This window comes from Rhincodon typus, chromosome 3 (assembly GCF_021869965.1).
Source record: "Rhincodon typus isolate 14 chromosome 3, sRhiTyp1.1, whole genome shotgun sequence".
Classification (NCBI taxonomy): Eukaryota; Metazoa; Chordata; class Chondrichthyes; order Orectolobiformes; family Rhincodontidae; genus Rhincodon; species Rhincodon typus.
Window position 1 is genome coordinate 105,620,011 of NC_063334.1, and position 18,530 is coordinate 105,638,540.

The 18,530-nt window shown below is 42.3% G+C and overlaps 1 protein-coding gene across 1 annotated transcript in view; it reads left to right on the forward strand.

The window, feature by feature from the left end:
• The first annotated feature begins 828 nt into the window (after nt 1-828).
• acsl1a (acyl-CoA synthetase long chain family member 1a) overlaps nt 829-18,530 on the forward strand; it is a 119,127-nt gene continuing 101,425 nt past the window's right edge. The window contains exons 1-2 of the mRNA XM_048620461.1: nt 829-901; nt 12,258-12,474. Of these exons, the coding sequence (XP_048476418.1) occupies nt 12,280-12,474 (195 nt within the window). The 5' untranslated portion in view covers nt 829-901; nt 12,258-12,279. The remainder of the gene's footprint in view (nt 902-12,257; nt 12,475-18,530) is intronic.

Here is an 18,530-nt window from a genome sequence, read left to right on the forward strand (position 1 = left end):
GTGTGTAGATTGACTGACTGTTTCTGTAGAGTTGGAGGAAGTGCCTGCACATTTGTGTATTCCTTAAGCTTCCTGCTCAATCTTAATGTGGCAAGACTTAATTTTTTTCAGAATGCAATGATATTGGGAGAGTTTAGTGCATTCTACTTGCCAGTCTTCTTAAAAAATGGAGTTGAGATGCAAGTCTGTGTTTTCTTACTGGTATCTTGTCTGCACATTCTAACTAAGGCCTGTAATTTGTAGGCTTTCACCTTTGTCCTGGTAAGCTGTAGTGCAGGGCACAAAGTGCCTAATTCTGTCTGAGATCTTAGCACTGAACATTTGAGCAGCAAGTCCAAAGGGTATTTCTGCACTGCGTGCTCACAATCCCTGAGAGTGAAGAATTGTAAAGGCAAATGGTTATTCAGTTCTGAGGCATTCTTTATATGTTTGAACACTTGTTACTCTTTCCTATATTTGCCATTGCTTTTACTGTTCTGGTTTCCTTGTTTCTGACATTTGAAGCTGTTTAGATTTCTGTGCTGCCTTGATACCCTGGAATGTTTTCATCGCTTGCAGGTCTGCTAATATTTGCCAGAAGTGCAGAATATTTTTCAGGGATCTAAAAGCAAGTTTTGCTGCTATCTGGTGTAAGGTCTTGAAAAACTATTGGATAAAGTGAATTGCACACCAGTTTTGCTAGTGCCAACTCCTAATATTAATGTGGAAAAGCTAGCCTGCAAATATGACCTTTGAAAATGACTTTGTTGACTCTGAAATAATCTTGTGATCTGGCTGCATAGAAAAAGCAGTGGCTGAGTACACAGTGGTCAATTTTTAAAAGTTCCATCCAGCCTTCAGGTCCATTGCAACTACTGAAAACTGCTTGGGCAGTACGTTTACAGGACGCTGTGTATTACAGGCTAGTGTTTTTTAATTATGTATTTCTTAACATGTTTTCTGGTGAAATGACTTGACCCATGAGCTCCAGCAGTACCTTCCAGTGATTTATTGTAATTTTTATTTTTAACAATGTGTTCGAAGAATTTCTTTCATTGTCGATCTTTTAATTTTGATGCACTGTGTCCCCCAGAGGGTAGATACTTCATTTTAGAATTCAATCTCAGCATAATGTCACTCTGGAAAGTTTGAATATGTTAAAAGTTTGGTGACCACAGAAAGATGAGGCAAATTTGATCAGCAGTTTTCTATAATTTATTCCTGGAAATCAGCATTTTTTTTTCCAATTCCTAACTACCCTTGGGAAGGTGTTGTTGAGCTGCCTTCTTAGTTTTTGTCCCATCTGGTGTAAGTGCACCCATAGTGCGATTAGGATGGGACTTGCACAGTTTTAATTCAGTGACAATGAAGGGGTGGTTATATAATTCCAAGTCAGGACTGGGTGTGACTTGAAGGGGAACTTGTACATTGGGAATACCTGTTGGCCTTGTCCTTCAAGGTGTTAGGGGTCACTGGTCTGGAGGTATGTCACAGGAACTTCAATGATGTTTTTAAAAAACTCATTCGTGGGACGTGGGTGTCGCTGGTGGGGTCAGCATTTATTGCCCATCCCTAGTTGCCCTTGAAAAAGTGGTGGTAAGCTGTCTTCTTGAATCGCTGCAATCCATTCCTAGTCTCTGACCTGCTTTTGAAGCCATAGGATATATATGGCTAGTCCAGTTCAGTTTCTGGTCAATAATAACCTCCAAGATGTTGATAGTGGGGGATTCGGTGATGATAATGCCTTTGAGTGCTAAGAGGCACTGGTTAGATTATTTCTTGCTGGACATGGTCAGTGCCTGGCAATTGTTGCAGTACAACTTCTAGCTTGTCCACAATGGAGCTGTAGTGCATCAATGCTGAAGATTATGAAAATTTAAAGTGGTAGATCGAGTTCAGATCAAAGGAGCTACTTTTTTATTGATGGTGTTGAGCTTTTGGGGTCATTGGAGCTGCATGCGTCTAAGCAAGTGGAAAGTATTGAATTGCACTGCTGACTTGTGATTTTACAGATGCTGTAAAGACAAAGAATCAGAGGTTAAATCACTTGCTGTAGAATTCCAATTCTCTGACCAGTTGTAGCCTCAGTATTTATGTGGTTGGTCCAGTTAAGTTTCTAGTCAGTGGTGACCTTCAGGATGTGATGCTGGGTGGCCTTTGACCATTCAATGCTGTTGAATATCAAACTGAAGTCTTTAGATGTACACTTGCTGGTTATGATAATTGCTTGGAACTTGTGGGACATAAATATTACTTGTCGTTCATCAATCCAAAACTGAATGCTGTTGAAGCCTTGCTGTACCTGAGCATGAACTTTTACAGGGAAGTTAAAAAAAAATAAAATAACCTGATCAGAGATGTTATGACATACCTCTGTGGCAGGTAGGACGTGAATGTGTACCTTTTGGCCAAATGCACCACAAACTCCACAGGAAAGTTAAATGTTCAGAGTTGCAGTAATTTTTTGTACCTAGTATTGGAGTTGGGATTTGTCCAGTGTTCATCTCTTCAGGGATATGTCACCTTTCACCCTCTTCACCTCCCCCCACTGCCTTTGAGTGATCAATGTACATGTCACTGTGTTAATAGCTAATCCAGAGAGTGATGTCTCAATGTGGAATCTTGGTCCTATGCTGTCACTGACAAACAGTTCCATTGTTTACTCGAAAGCTACTTCGGAGACGCCACATTACTTTGTGTTACTAATTGTAGCCACAACAGAATTATTGAATCTAATTGCCATACTGAAAGGGAAATGGTTATTTTTGACTGTGTAGGGGCACAGGGTGGGGAGTAGAAAGAGATGTGAAGAATCCCAATTGGTTGATTTATCAACCAAATCAAGCGAAAAAATTTTTCTTAATGGTTTTGTGTCAAAAAATTGCAGAGAAGAGTGACGTCAAGGGATTGATTTATTAACACAAGACGAATCTAGTATTGATAGCAGACTGAAGTCCTTTATCACTTGGATGTCATATTAAATCTGTGTCCAAGCACTGCCTACTCCCCTTACTGGCAAGCTATCTACTGTACTTCCTTAGGGTTGATATGCTTTTTTTTTACCTTATTCCTGAGCTGCTGGATCCTGCATTGCTTTTTCATTTTTATTCCTTTTTTTTTCAATTTGCTGACTCTTCTTCCACGTATTGACCCATCTGTTCACAAAGTCTCTGTTTTATGCATTCCTTTAACTTCCCTCGTGTCTCCAATTGGCTGTGGTTTCACTTCTGAAGTTTAACCATCCCGTTTTCTGTCTGAGTAGGTTTTCTATGTCTGTAGGCATGTGTGTTCCTCCCGCTGTACTTTGCGTTTCTCTCCTGTTATACTTTCAGTTCTGACAAAGCATCTATACATTTTTACAGAAGATAGGAATGTGGAGTTTAGGCCATAATCAGATCAGCCAATTGAGTAGCGAAGCAAACTCAATGAACTGAATGACCTACTCCTACTCCTGATATTGTATTTTTTTATTTCAAAAATATACTTTATTCTTAAAAATCTTTATATACATATACAGTCGCTGAAGCAGTTTGGTTTTGTACATTCTTTGCCTGTGGGGAACAAACAAACACTGGAGTCTGACTTTCGGTACAGTTGCAACAAACCCAAGGCATTTCTCACATATGTAAGGTACTATTTACATGTATTTGAGGCACTATGAGGGTCTGATAACTGAATGCACCTCCATTGTAGTTTGGCCGAAAGATCTTAGATGATGGGCTCTCCCCACTGCGTCTGATTGGTGGTTGCCCCGAGCTTTTAGTGTGTCCCACAGAATGTAGTCCTGGACCTTGGAATGTGCCTGTCTCCAATGCTCAGTCAAAGTCAACGCTTTACACTGGGAGACCAACAAGTTTCGGGCAGGCCAAAGAGCGCATTGACCGAGTTGGTGGTCCTCTAGGCGCAATCGATGTTTGTCTTGGTCTTTGTCCCGGGGAACAGACCGTAGAGCACAGAGTCAAGTGTCATGGAGTTATGAACCTCAATAAAATCCACTGTATATCTCTCCAGACCTCCTTGCAAAGACAACATTCAAGAAGGAGATGTGTGACAGTCTCTACCGCCCCACAGCCACTTTGAGGGGAGTGTGCAGTGGCACAGAGTGAGCGGGCGTACACATCAGATCCTTCGCGTAGTGCCCATTTCACCACCAGCCAATCAATGTCTTGGCGCTTGTTGGAGAGTTCTGGTGATGAGGCATTCTGCCAAATCACTTTGACAGTCTGCTCAAGGAACATCCCGACAGGATCCACCCTCTCCTTTGTCCACAGGGTCTCGAGGATGCACCTTGCTGATCACTTCATGCTGGATTTGTGGTCAAAGGGGTTTTCTTTCACTGATCTCTCCATGAACGACATCTGATACCCACTGCTGATTTGTATTTGTGTGTGATGGCTGGCCTGGTTATATGTTTCCAGTGTTTTATGCCTTTCTTATCTTGACTGAAGTGATTTTTGCCCTACTGCAGCCACGAGGTTGGTGGCAGGTATTGGTCAAATCTGTTCTAGATCAGAGTTCAGGGTCTTGGTTTAATGGTTAGTACAGGTAATATAGTCGATCTTAGGGGCCTTGTGCTAGTTAATTTTGTAATATTGTAAAAGTGTCATTTGTTGCTGTATGCCACGTAAGCAAAATGCTACACTAAAATTCCACCAATAAGCTGCAAGGAAGGATTGTAACATAGACCATTTTGAATCAAAGTCTCTGCACAAAAAAAGATGTGAGCTCTGAATTTTTTGTAGGGCGGAGTGACTAATCTCTTTTTCAATAAAGATTCTGTGTGTGAGGGAGAGATGAAAATATAGAAGCCCATCTGACAGATTGCAGCCACGTAGTAGCAGTACTAATTTATACCTTAATGTGCATCATTGTTTTTGCCGAGCATTTGCTCTCAGCTTGACAAATTTAACTACAGGGCGCTCACAGAATGCATGCACAGCCTCACTGGGTGGGTGGTTTGGAATGTGAGAAATCTAAATCAATTTGAGCAGAAACTTTAGAGTCACAACCATTTGTTCCATCTTAATGTTCTTGCACCATTGTCTTGGGGCAAGAGAAGCCTTGATAGCATTCCACAGTTGAATGGTTCACCATGCAGCATCGACTAGAAATCTTGGGAAAATTTCATTAAGTTTTTAAAATTCTCTGATTATCCTGCACCACTTTTAAAATGACCAACCAATGTACACTGGAAAATTCATGGGTATTCAACGCTAAACAAAATGAATGTTCATATATAACTGGTAAACATATTTGCAGATGTTCCTGATGTTCATCGTTGTCTCCTCCAATGCCAATAGTATATGAAAATGTTATACAATTATAATTAAACTTGGGGTGCTCTCATTAAGGATTGCAGGCATGTTAATTAATACAGACTTAACTTTGCCCTGCATGTAGGTGGTACACATTGCTGCCAGTATGGATTGGTGGTGAGGGGAGTATATTGTTGAAGGTGGTGTTTGGGGTGCCAATCAAGGGGGCCTTTGTGCTGACACTGGGTACCAAAGTCAGTTCATAGAAAACAGAGGAGAAGTTCTACTTCTTCAGTCCTGGATTTTGTTTTGGTTCCCCGAGGTGTATAGTATCCAAAAATTTATGTTGCACTTTATCCATCCAGTGGTTTGGAATGAATACTTTGAAACCACTTTCACAAAATGGAAAAATGATAAAATTGCAATCAGGGAAGACAAATGTGAAATATTTTTAAAAGTGTTGAGGGGGGCGTTTAACATTTTTGAAAAATCTACCTAGTGGAGGTACTGACCATCATTTTTCAGTCTTCGTTGGCAATAGGCATGGTTCCAAGAATGGAGGATGGTTAATGTAGTACCATTGTGTGAGAGAAGAAGGGGATCACTCAAGTAATTAGAGGCTAGTTAGCCTAACTTTAGTGGCAGATTATTGGAAAAAGTTCAGAAAGGCAAGATAAACACTCATTTAGAAAAAACACTGATTAATCACTGATAACACAGATTTGTTAAAGGAAAGTCATGTCTGACAAAATGATTGAAAGTTTTAAAATTCATTGAAGGGAATGTGGGCATCACTAGCTAGGCTAGTATTCGTTGCCCATCCCAATTGCCCTGAAGAAGGTGATGAACTATTTTCTTGAACTACTGCAGCCCTTGCTTGGGATGTGGGGACACCTATTATTGATGTCAGGAAGGAGTTCCAGGATTTTGATGCAGTGACAGTGAAGAACAGCAGTGATATAGTTCTAAGTCAGGATTATGTATGACGTGTAGATGTGGTTTTCCCATGCATCCACTGTCCTTTGTAGTTTTAGGTGCTACAGGTCACTTCTACCTTGTAGATGATAGATAAGGGGATGAGTTACACTCCATAGCCTTAGAGTAAACGGAAGACCTATTAGAACGGAGATAAGGAGAAACTTCTTCAGCCAGAGAGTGGTGAATCTATGGAATTCACTGCCACAGAAGGCTATGGAGGCCAGATCATTGAGTATATTGAAGACTGAGATAGATAGCTTCTTGGTTATCAAGGGGATCCAGGGTTATGGGGAGAAAGTGGGAGAATGGGGTTGAGGAACTTATCAGCCATGATTGAATGGCGGAGCAGACTTGATGGGCCGAAAGGCCTAATTTCTTCTCGTTTGTCTTATGGTCTTAACAGTTTGTCCGGTTCAGTTTCTGGTCAATGATGACCTCCAGGATATTGATAGTGGAAGAAATCAGCAATGGTGATCCCATTGAATGTCAAGAGACAATGGTAGATTCTTTCTTGTAGGTGATGGTTATTGCCTGGCACTTGTCTCTCTCAAATGTTACTTGCCATTTATCACCCTGAGATGAAGAGGTCAGCCAGAGTATTATATTTGTCATCTGTATGAATTTTAGCAAGGCATGTGACAAGGGCCCACGTGGCAGGCTGGTCACAAAAGTAAATGGTCATGGGATTTAAGGCAAAATGGAAAGTTGAATCCAATGTTGACACAGAGGCAGAAAGCAAAAGATTATTGTTGTGGGATAGCAAGAACTGCAGATGCTGGAGTCAGCGATAACACAGTGTGGAGCTGGAGGATCACAGCAGGCCAGCCAGCATCAGAGGAGCAGGAAAGTTGACGTTTCGGGTTGGGACCCTTCTTCAGAAATTGGGTTATTGTTGTGGGATGTTTTTTGTGATTTGGAGGATGGTTCCAATAGGTTTTTGCAGTGTAGCTGTCTTGCCTTTTGTTGTTTATATCAGTGATTTTGGACTTGAATATTGGGGAATATGAAAAAGAATGGTTGTGTGATTCATAATAATACAGAGAAAGCTGTAGACTGTGGGGAGATATCAATGTCAGGTGGGCGGAAAAGCAGTAAATGGAGTTTAATCCAGAGAACATAAGAACATAAGAGCTAGGAGCAGGAGTAGGCCATCCGGCCCTTCGAGCCTGCTCCGCCATTCATTAAGATCATGGCTGATCTTTTCGTGGACTCAGATCCACTTACCCGCGTTCTCACCGTATCCCTTAATTCCTTCATTGTTCAAAAAAAATCTACCTTATCTTTAAAAACGTTTACTGAAGTAGCGTCAACTACTCCACTGGGCAAGGAATTCCATAGATTAACAACCCTCTGGGTGAAGAAGTTCCTTCTCTATTCAGTCCTAAATCTGCTCCCTCTAATCTTGAGGCTATGCCCTCTTGTCCTAGCTTCACCTGCCAGTGGAAACATCCTCTCTACTTCTATCTTATCTATTCCCTTCATAATTTTATATGTTTCTATAAGATCCCCCCTCAATCTTCTGAATTCCAATGAATATAATCCCAATCAACTCAGTCTCTCCTCATAAGCCAACCCCCTCAACTCCGGAATCAACCTGGTGAACCTCCTTTGCACCCCATCCAGTGCCAGTACATCCTTTCTCAAGTAAGGAGACCAAAACTGCACACAATACTCCAGGTGTGGCCTCACCAGCACCTTGTACAGCTGCAACATAACCTCTCTGCTTTTAATCTCAATCCCTTTAGCAATGAAGGACAAAATTCCATTTGCCTTCGTAATTACTTGTTGTACCTGCAAACATTCTGTGATTGATGCACAAGGACACCCAGGTCCCTCTGCATAGCAGCATGCTGCAACTTTTTACCATTCAACTAATAATCCTTTTTACTATTACTCCGACCAAAATGTATGACTTCACATTTATTTACATTGTATTCCATCTGCCAGACCTTTGCCCACTCACTCAATGTATCTATGTTCCTCTGCAAAGTTTCACAGTCCTCTGCACACTTTGCTCTGCCACTCATCTTAGTGTCATCTGCAAACTTTGACACCCTACACGTGGTCCCCAACTCCAAATCATCTATATAAATTGTAAATAATTGTGGTCCCAACAGCGATCCCTGAGGCACACCACTAGTCACTGACTGCCAGCTAGAATAGCACTCATTTATCCCCACTCTTTGCTTCCTGTCAGTCAACCAATCCTCTATCCATGCTAATACTTTACCCTTAATGTCATGCATCCTTATCTTATGCAGTAGCCTCTTGTGCGGCACCTTGTCGAAGGCCTTTTGGAAATCTAGGTACACCACATCCACTGGGTCCCCATTGTCCAATTGCTCGCAATCTCTTCATAGAATTCCAAAAGATTTGTCAAGCATGACCTGCCCTTCATGAACCCATGCTGCGTCTGCCCAACGGGACAATTTCTATCAAGATGCCTTGCTACTTCTTCCTTGATAATAGACTCAAGCATCTTCCCCACTACAGAGGTTAAGCTAACCGGTCTATAATTCCCCATCTTTTGTCTACTTCCCTTTTTAAACAGTGGTGTCACATTTGCGGTTTTCCAATCTGCTGGGACTGCCCCAGAGTCCAGCGAATTTTGGAAAATTACCGCCAGTGCACCTGCTATTTCTCCCGCCATCTCTCTTAGTACCCTGGGATGCATTCCATCAGGGCCAGGAGACTTATCAATCCTTAGTTCCATTAGCTTGCCCAACACTACCTCTTCCGTAATTATGATTGTTTCCACGTTCTCACCTACCTTCGTCTCTTTGTCAATTACTGGCATGTGATTAGTGTCCTCCACTGTGAAGACCGATACAAAATACCTGTTCAATGCCTCGGCCATTTCATCATATCCCATAACTAGATTCCCCTTCTCATCCTCTAAAGGGCCAACATTTACTTTAGCCTCTCTTTTTCGTTTTATATATTTATAGAAACTTTTGCTATCTGTCTTTATATTCTGTGCTAGTTTTTTCTCATGTCCTATCTTACTTTTCTTTATAGCTCTTTTTGTGGCTTTCTGTTGACCTTTAAAGTTTGCCCAATCTTCTAGTTTCATGCTGTTTTTGGCCACTTTGTATGCCTTCTCTTTCAATTTGATAGCCTCCCTTATTTCTTTAGACACCCATGGCAGATTATCCCTTTTCTTACAGTCCTTCCTTTCCATTGGAATATACTTTTGCTGAGCACTTTGAAAAATTGCTTTGAAAGTCCTCCACTGCTTGTCAACTGTCCCACCATAAAATCTTTGTTTCCAGTCTACTTTAGCCAAGTCCTCCCTCATTCTATTGTAGTTCCCCTTGTTCAAGCACAGGACCCTTGTATTGGATTTTATCTTCACACTCTCCATCTGTATTCTAAATTCAACCATACTGTGATCACTCCTTCCAAGAGGATCCCTAACTATGAGGTCATTAATTATTCCTGTCTCATTACACAGGACCAGATCTAGGATAGCTTGCTCCCTCGTTGGTTCCATTGCATACTGTTCAAGAAAACTATCACGGATACACTCAACGAACTCCCCCTCAAGGCTACCCTGACCGAGCTGGTTCGACCAATCTACGTGTAGATTAAAATCCCCCATGATAATTGCCGTACCATTTTTACAGGCATTAGTTATTTCTTTGTTTATTGCCCACCCCAATGTGATGTTATTATTTGGTGGCCTATAGACTACGCCTATCAGTGACTTTTTCCTCTTAGAATTTCTAATTTCCACCCAAATGGATTCAACCTCATTCTCCATAGAACCTATATCATTTCTCAGCACCGCCCTGATGTCATCCTTGAATATCAGAGCTACACCACCTCCCTTACCTTCCTGTCTGTCCTTCTGAATAGTCTGGTACCCTTGGATATTTAACTCCCAGTCGTGACCATCCTGTAACCATGTCTCCGTAATGGCTACCAAATCATGTTCATTCGCGATGATTTGTGCCGTTAACTCATCAACCTTGTTACGAATGCTACGAGCATTCAGGTAAAGTGCCTTTATGCTAACTTTCTTACCCTCATGATTTTCAACATCTCTAATAATATCTCCTGAGTTATCCTTCCTTTTTGTTTCTTTCATAGTCTGCCTTGAACTTAAACCCTCCTGCCCACATGCTAACCTGCTGATTACCTTTTTATTTACCATCATACTCCCTGTCGTTTTCCCTTTCCCTTCCCCCCAACTCACTAGTTTAAAGTCCTAGTGACCCCCTATTTATCCTTTTCGCTAGAACACTGGTTCCAGATTGGTTCAGGTGGAGACTGTCCCATCGGTACAGATCCCTCCGGTTCCAAAACTGATGCCAATGCCCCATGAAATGGAACCCCTCTTTCCCACACCACTCCCTTAGCCACGTGTTTACTTCCCTAATTTTCTTATCCCTAAGCCAATTTGCACATAGCTCGGGCAGTAATCCGGAGATTATGACCCTCGAGGACCTGTTCCTTAATTTTGTTCCTAGTGCTTGAATATCCCCAAACAGGTCCTCCATCCTAGCCTTACCTATGTTGTTCGTCCCAACGTGGACCACAACAACTGGATCCTCCCCCTCCCGCTCCACTATCCTTTCAAGCCGGTCAGAGATGTCCTGCACCCTGGCACCGGGCAGGCAACACACCATGCGGGACTCCCGATCTGGCTTGCAAAGGATACTATCTATCCCCCTAACTATAGAATCCCCTATAACTACCACTTGTCTTTTTGCTCCCCACTCTTGAATGGCCTTCTGCACCATGTTGCCGTGGTGAGCTGGCTCATCCTCCCCGCGGCCCTTTTCCTCATCCACACGGGGAGCAAGCATCTCGTACCTGTTGGATAAGGTCAAAAGCTGAGGCTCCTCCACTCCTGAACTCAGGACCCCCTTACCTGCCTCACTTGCAGTCACACCCTGTTGTCCCTGATCACTAACTGAATTTGAATTACTTAATCTACCAGGTGTGACTGCCTCCTGAAACAAAGCGTCCAGGTCACTCTCCTCTTCCCGGATGTGCCGCAGTGTTTGAAGCTCAGATTCCAGATCTTCAACTCTGAACCGGAGTTCTTCCAGCAACCAACACTTGCTGCAGATGTGGTCACTGCCGTTCACAATGGGATCAGCCAGCTCCCACATCATACAGCTACAGCACATCACTTGCCCAGCCATCTCTACTTAGTTAATTACTTTATTACTTTATATCAATTTATGAGTTAAATATGGTCTTTTCAAATAACCAATTAATAGATAAATTAAAAAAAAAGTAAATTTTTAACCAATTACACGATACAGAAGAAATAGAAAAAGTATAAAAACCTTACCTTACCAACACACCACAGAGTCCTTTTTTTTCAGTTAGAGGAGGAGGGTGGGTGGGAGACACTACACGTTTAGTGTCTCGGGTTCAGCCGCTGCCCAAATATATTCCCGGCAGCCCCCTGGTCCTCGCTGTCGCCTCTCCCTCTGTTGCTGAAAAATGAAGAGTGAGATAATTCTTTTGTGGGAGGCTTACAAGAATTGAAGTATACAGAAGGATATTGGAGTGCACGTCCATAGATCCCTGAAGTTGTTCGTAATGTGTGATACTGGAAATAAAATCAGAAAGTAAAGAAGCTGCACAGGTCTGAAGAAGAATTCAGAGGGAAGAATTAATTGAAGCATATAATATATTAAGGATTCTAGACAGAGCGTATAGGAAGGTTCTGTTGCCCTTGGTTGAGGTGTGCTTAACAAGACATTATGGATTTAGGGTATATAGAAGTTTTGAGGAAATTTAGAGGTTAAACGTTTTCATCCAGAGAGTAGTGTAGATTCTGGAATTCACTTTCTGAAAGGGTGGTAGAGGCAGTGATGTTCATAATATTTAAAAAAGTACTTGAAAATGCACTAGAAGTGCTGCAGCCTAAAAGGGTACACAATAAGAGCTGGAAAGTGGGATCGGATTGAATCGTTGTGGAGTGATGTGGACATTGACAAATTACATCCACCCATGCTGTGAATTTATTTATTCTCTGACTCCATGGTAATGTGCTTACATCTGTTCTTCTTTTCACTGCCACAGAAGGGAATTTCCATTTACAACTATGCAAGCAAGTGATCTGGTGACACACCTGCGCATCCCAGAACTTTGGGAGGTCCGGCAGTTCGTTCGCTCTCTTCCACCATCCGCTCTAATAGGCATTGGCACCATTGCAGCACTTATGGCATATTGGTATGCCACAAGACCCAAGCCACAGAAACCCCCATGTGACCTGACTATGCAGTCCGTTGAAGTGGAGGTATGGTTTGAAATATCATTGCTTTTAGGAGTGTTATAAAATGATGAGGAAATTTGCTTTGAAACAAATTCAGCGAATTGATGACTCTAATTTTTATTTGTCAGGGCAAGGTGCTTCCAAATTCTAAATCAAAAGCAAGATGCTGCAGACGTCGGAAGCCTGAAAAATAAACAGAAAATGCTGGAAACACTTAGCAGGTCAGTTCTGATGAAAGGTCAGCAATCTGAAACATAACACTGTTTCTCTCTGTCCAGATGCTACCAGACCTGCCGAGTGAGTCCAGCATTTGCTGTTTTCAAACATTGCTGATGTGGCTTTGCAACATGCTTGTGACTTCTTAAGAGGTGGACTGGAAGTGTGAAATAAACTTGATTTCTGTTGCATTAAATTCAACTAGTGCAGTTGACAACAATGATTTGCTTTTTATTGTACTAAATGCATTTTCCAAAAAAAATTGGGTTTTTTTTCCCCCTGTGTAGTTATAGCATCTATGCTGAGTTGCACAGAATCCTGTATTCTCACAAGCTGCAAATCCAATCACCCATCCTCTCCCACCTGTCTGCTGAGGGACCAACCTCAAACCCTATCTGCTCATATTTTACCACTGACACCGGGAGACTGATTTTAAAATATGTCACCTTCTTTATCTTTGAGCATTGAATGTTGTTCTGCCCCTTTTTACATCTGCTATACAGTCCTTATACTTTACCAACCAACCAAGCCCCAACCTTAGCTGCTTTTTCACTGCCCCTCCTTGTGACCCACCACCGTTGCTGCCCTTGTAGATTGCAGTTCCATATTCCTTTTGATGACCTACGTTGGTTCCTTGTTCCCAAAGACCTACAATTTATAAAATTATCATCTTCGTGTTCAAATCACTTAGAGGCCATTGTTGTTGGAGAAACATAGGAACAGGAATAGGCCATTCAGCTTGTTGAGTACGCTCTTTGCACTCAATGACTGATCATTTCCTGTACTTTCTCCCTATTCTTTGATGTCATTAAACTTCAGATATTTATCAAAATGGTTGAGTGTCTACAGCCCTCTGCAGTTGAGAATTTCTGAGATTCACCAACCTTTGAGTGAAGAAAGTCGTCCTCATCTCGCTCCTAAGTGCCCCACCCATTACTCTAGGATTATGTCCCCAGTTCTAGAGTCATAAACCAGGAGAAACATATTTATTTACATCCATTCTGTCATTCCCTATAGGAATTCCAAAAGCTTCAATGAGATCACCTAATTTTTTTGAAACTGTAGAACTACAGATCCAGAGATCCAATTTCTTCAATCCCCCATCATAAAATAATCTTGCCATCCCAGAGATTGATCTGCTTACTCACCCAGCCACTGTCTGTGGCAAGTATACACTTTCTTGGATTGGAGACCAAAACTGCAAACGATGATACAGAGGTGTGGTCTCACCAGGGCGTTATACAATTGCAGCAAGATATCTTTCCTCATGTACTCAATTTTCCCTATGATGAAGGTCAACAACCATTTGCCTTCCTAATTGTTTGCTGCACCTGCATACTAACCTTTTTTTGCAGTAACCCTTGAACAAGAGCACCCAGATCCCTTTGGACACAGCACTTCCCAACTTCTTACCATTTAGAAAATATCTGGATTTTGTTTTTTTTTTCTACAAAAGTGAATAACTTCAGACTTATTTACATTATATTCTGTCTGCCTTGTTCTAGCCTATTCACTCAGCCCGTCCAAGTCCCTTTGAAGCTTCCTTGCATCATCCACATAACTTGCTCCTGCTTAGATTTGTTTCTTCAACAATTTTGGAAATATTGCACTCTGCTCCTGTATTCAAATCAAAGAGTGTGAAAAATCATAAACCTACCACCGATACTTGCAGTACACTGACCTGTAACCATCCAGAGATGAATCAGTTAATCCCTGCCCTTTGCTTGCTGTCTGTTAACCAATTCTTCAGCCATATTAGTATATTATCCCCCTTCGAAATTTCTTTTCTTTTCTTTATTAAGGTAGCACCTTATCAGGAACCTTCAGAAGGTACAGATACATCCCATCAGCTGGGCCTCCTTTAACTGTGCTACAAGTAACATCCTCAAAAAAACTCTAAGTTTGTCATTCATGATTTCCCTTTCATAAAATCTGTATTACATCTTCGCAGGTTTACCATTCTTTTCTAAACATTGGTTATTACATCCTTCATAATGGGTTAAGAAGGGAGGGAATGGCCTAGTGATATTATCACTAGACTATTAACCTAGAGACCCAGGTTATATTCTGGGCACGCAGGTTCAAATCTCGCCAGGGCACAAGGCAATCAACCATCCTTACCTGCTCTGGCCTACGTGTGACTCCAGTTAATGATTCTTAACTACCCTCTGGGCAGTTGAAGATGGGCAATCCTAGCCAGCACCCTGTGTATGAATATCATCAATCTGTTCAGAGATGCTATTACACCCAATTGGGTGGAACGGTTGCTGAGTAGTTAGCGCTGCTGTCTCACAGCGCCAGGGACCTGGGTTCAGTTTCAGCCTTGGGCGACTGTCTGTGTGGAGTTTGCACATTCTCCCCGTGTCTGCGTGGGTTTCCTCTGGGTGCTGCAGTTTCCTTTCATAGTCCAAAGATGTGCGGGTTAGGGGGAGTAACCATGCTATATTGCCCATAGTGTCCAGGGATGTGCAGGCTAGGAGGATTAGCCATGAGAAATGCAGGGTTACAGGGATAAGGTAGGGGGATGGACCTGGGTGGATTGCTGTTCAGAGTGGCAGTATGGACTCAATGGGCCAAATGTCATGCTTCCACAGTGGAGGGATTCTATGATATGATTCATTCAGGTGGGTTGAATCTGGGTCTCTTGGCCTGGGATATGGACACTACAGCTGTATCACATGAGGGCCCGATGTCTATGGATGTAAACTTAGGAGGTAAATATGCTTCACATGAGGCTGCTTCACATGAGCCTGCTTCATTTCACCCTGTGCTCTGATGATTACTCCCTTCTAATTATCCACCTTTCCATTGAAAACATCTATTTGGCTCAACAATTTGGCAAAGCCCTGAGAGGAACTAAGGAATGTCACACCTGAAAGGTTCCAAGGCAATAGTCAACTCGACCTATTTTTCTTTCAAGAAAGTCAGGTTATTTTTGGCTCCTTTAAACCTTATCCACAAACAAAGGGATTCATCTTAAATTAACCTTGTTGTGATCAACTGAGTGAGGGGTTGAATTAAGAAGGGGAGCAAGTGCTTGGATAACCTATCTGAAACGGTAACCAGTTGCAGACTGTAAGCCTTGAACTGTTTGTAACGCCTTTTTCAAGTACAACTGCTTTAATTTTATCTCTTTCAGCTCCTCAGTTTCACAAATTCCTCAATTGTCTCATATTTCATAGAGATTTTCTATATCTTCTGTGAAGACAGACACAAAATAATTGTTTAGTTCATTTCTAAATTTAATAAAAAGAATTGCGGATGCTGGAAATCAGAAGCAAAATAAGAAATTACTGGAAAAACTCAGCAGGCCTTGCAGCATCTGTGGAGAGAAATCAGAGTTAACATTTTGGATCCAATAACCCTTCTTCAGATCTGATGAATTTTTCCAGCAATTTCTGATTAAGTTGCTCAGTTTATCTGCCATTTCCTTGTTCTTCACTATAGATTCAACCAATTCCAGGAATCAAATTATTAATCTTTATAAATTGGAAATCTGTTGTGAAATGGATCAATCGTTATACAATATGCTGACTTTCTTTCATAAACACTGTAAAAGTTCGAAATATTCTTGCTGTGAATTAAGCCAGAGACTGAGGAGTTTAATGAACATATTCATATCGGAGGTTTGAATGGAAGAAAATATCCCATAGCTGGTACATGCAGAGTCACTGAATAAAGTTTTGCTACATGCTGCCATTTATGTGATTCAGTTTTTCACTGGTTGTGTAGAGTTACATAGTATTCTTGGAACAATTTTGTTTTCTGACACCAGAATACAATTTGAAATGTTTTTCCACTTCAACAACAACAACAAAAATAAAGTTGCTGGAAAAGCTCAGCAGGTCTGGCAGCATCTGTGGAGGAGAAAACAGAGTTAACGTTTCGGGTTCGGTGACCCTTCCTCAGAACTGATGGTGGCAGGGAAAACGTCAGTTTATATGCAGAAAATAGGGAGGTGGGTGGGGTAGGGAGTAAACGATAAGATAGAGCCCGAAGAGAGAGAAAGACAGTTGGACAGACAAAGGAGTTGCTAACGATCAGGCTGGGAGGGTGAGTAGTTGTTAATGGGGACTGTTAGTGACTAACAACAGGGGGTGTGTAATGGCAGGCTATGTGGTAACAAGGCCTGGTGTGTGGGACAGGGGGCTGGGACATGGGAGAGTTTAGGCTCTAAAATTATTGAATTCAATATTAAGTCCGGAGGGCTGTAGGGTCCCCAAGCGGAAAATGAGGTGTTGTTCCTCCAGCTTGTGTTGGGCTTCACTGGAACACTGTAGCAAGCCGGAGACAGAGATGTTGGCCAGAGAGCAGGGTGGTGCATTGAAGTGGCAGGCAACAGGTAGCTCAGGGTCTTTTTTGCGAGCAGAACGTAGATGTTCTGCGAAGCGGTTGCCAAGTCTACGCTTTGTTTCCCCAATGTAGAGGAGACCACATTGTGAGCAGCGAATGCAGTAGACTAGATTCTTGGAAGTGCAGGTGAAGTGTTGCTTCACCTGGAAGGTATGTTTGGGCCCTTGGATAGTGGGGAGGGAGGAGGTAAATGGGCAGGTGTTGCACCTTCGCCGGTTACAGGGGAAGGTGCCGTAGGGCTGTGGGGAGGTGTTGGGGGTGAAGGAAGTGTGGACCAGGGTGTCCCAGAGGGAACGGTCCCTGCGGAAGGCAGACAAGGGAAGGAAGGGGAATATGTGTCTGGTGGTGGCATCTTGCTGGAGGTGGCAGAAATGGCGTCTGATGATCTTCTGGATGTGGATGCTGGTGGGATGGTAGGTGAGGATAAGGGGAACCCTATTGCTGTTGCAGGAGGGAAGAGAAGGGGTGAGGGCAGAAGTGCGGGAGATGGATCGGACCCGATTGAGGGCCCTGTCGACAACGGAGCTGGGGAATCCTCTGTTGAGGAAGAATGTGGACATTTCGGAGGCTCCCTTGTCGAAGTTGGCCTCATCTGAACATATGCGACGGAGATGGAGGAACTGAGAAAATGGGATGGAGTCTTTACAGGAAGTGGGGTGTGAAGATGTATAGTCCAGGTAGCTGTGGGAGTCGGTGGGTTTGTAATGGATATTAGTGTTTTTCCACTTCTTTTGTATGGGACCAATACTCTGTGTTTAAGTAGTCACCATACAGATAAATAACCCATATGACTGTATTTTCTATGCTCCCAGTAGAGATGTAACTTTGTTATGGTCCCTTTCAGGTTTTGGTGTATTCCACAGCTTAAGGAGAGAGAATTTTTCTTTTGCTTGTTTGTTTCTCGCAAACCCTGTCAGTGCCAGATCACAATGCATTACAAGTATTACTTTGAATGGGAGTCTTAAAGAGGATGTATTTCTTTCTAGATTACATTAATGTGCCTTCTTCCTGTTCTTCCATTACATATCTCAGAACTGCCAAAACTAGCTAAGTGTTTCTTGAATGTGGTCATGAAAACATGAAAAGAGACAAATTTTAAACATTGTTGTTTCCGCCAACTCTTAAACATGGTGCCAACTAAACTGTACTCTGGCAAAGGGACCTGAGGGGCAATATTTTCACAAAGAGGGTGGTTTGTATGGGGAATGAGCTGCCAGAGGAAGTGGTAGATGCAGGTATAGCTACAACATTTAAGAGACATTTGGACAGGTACACGAGTAGGAAAGGTTTAGAAGGATATGGGCCAAATGCAGGTAAATGGAACTAGTTGAGTTTGGGAAACTTGGTCGGCATGGTCTTGTTGGAGAAGTGTCTGTTTCCGTGCTGTATGACTCTAAATCCTGGGTTAAAATTGAATCAGAGATAGTGGGAACTGCAGATGCTGGAGAATCCGAGACAACAAGGTGCAGAGCTGGATGAACACAGTAGGCTAAGCAGCATCATAGGAGCAG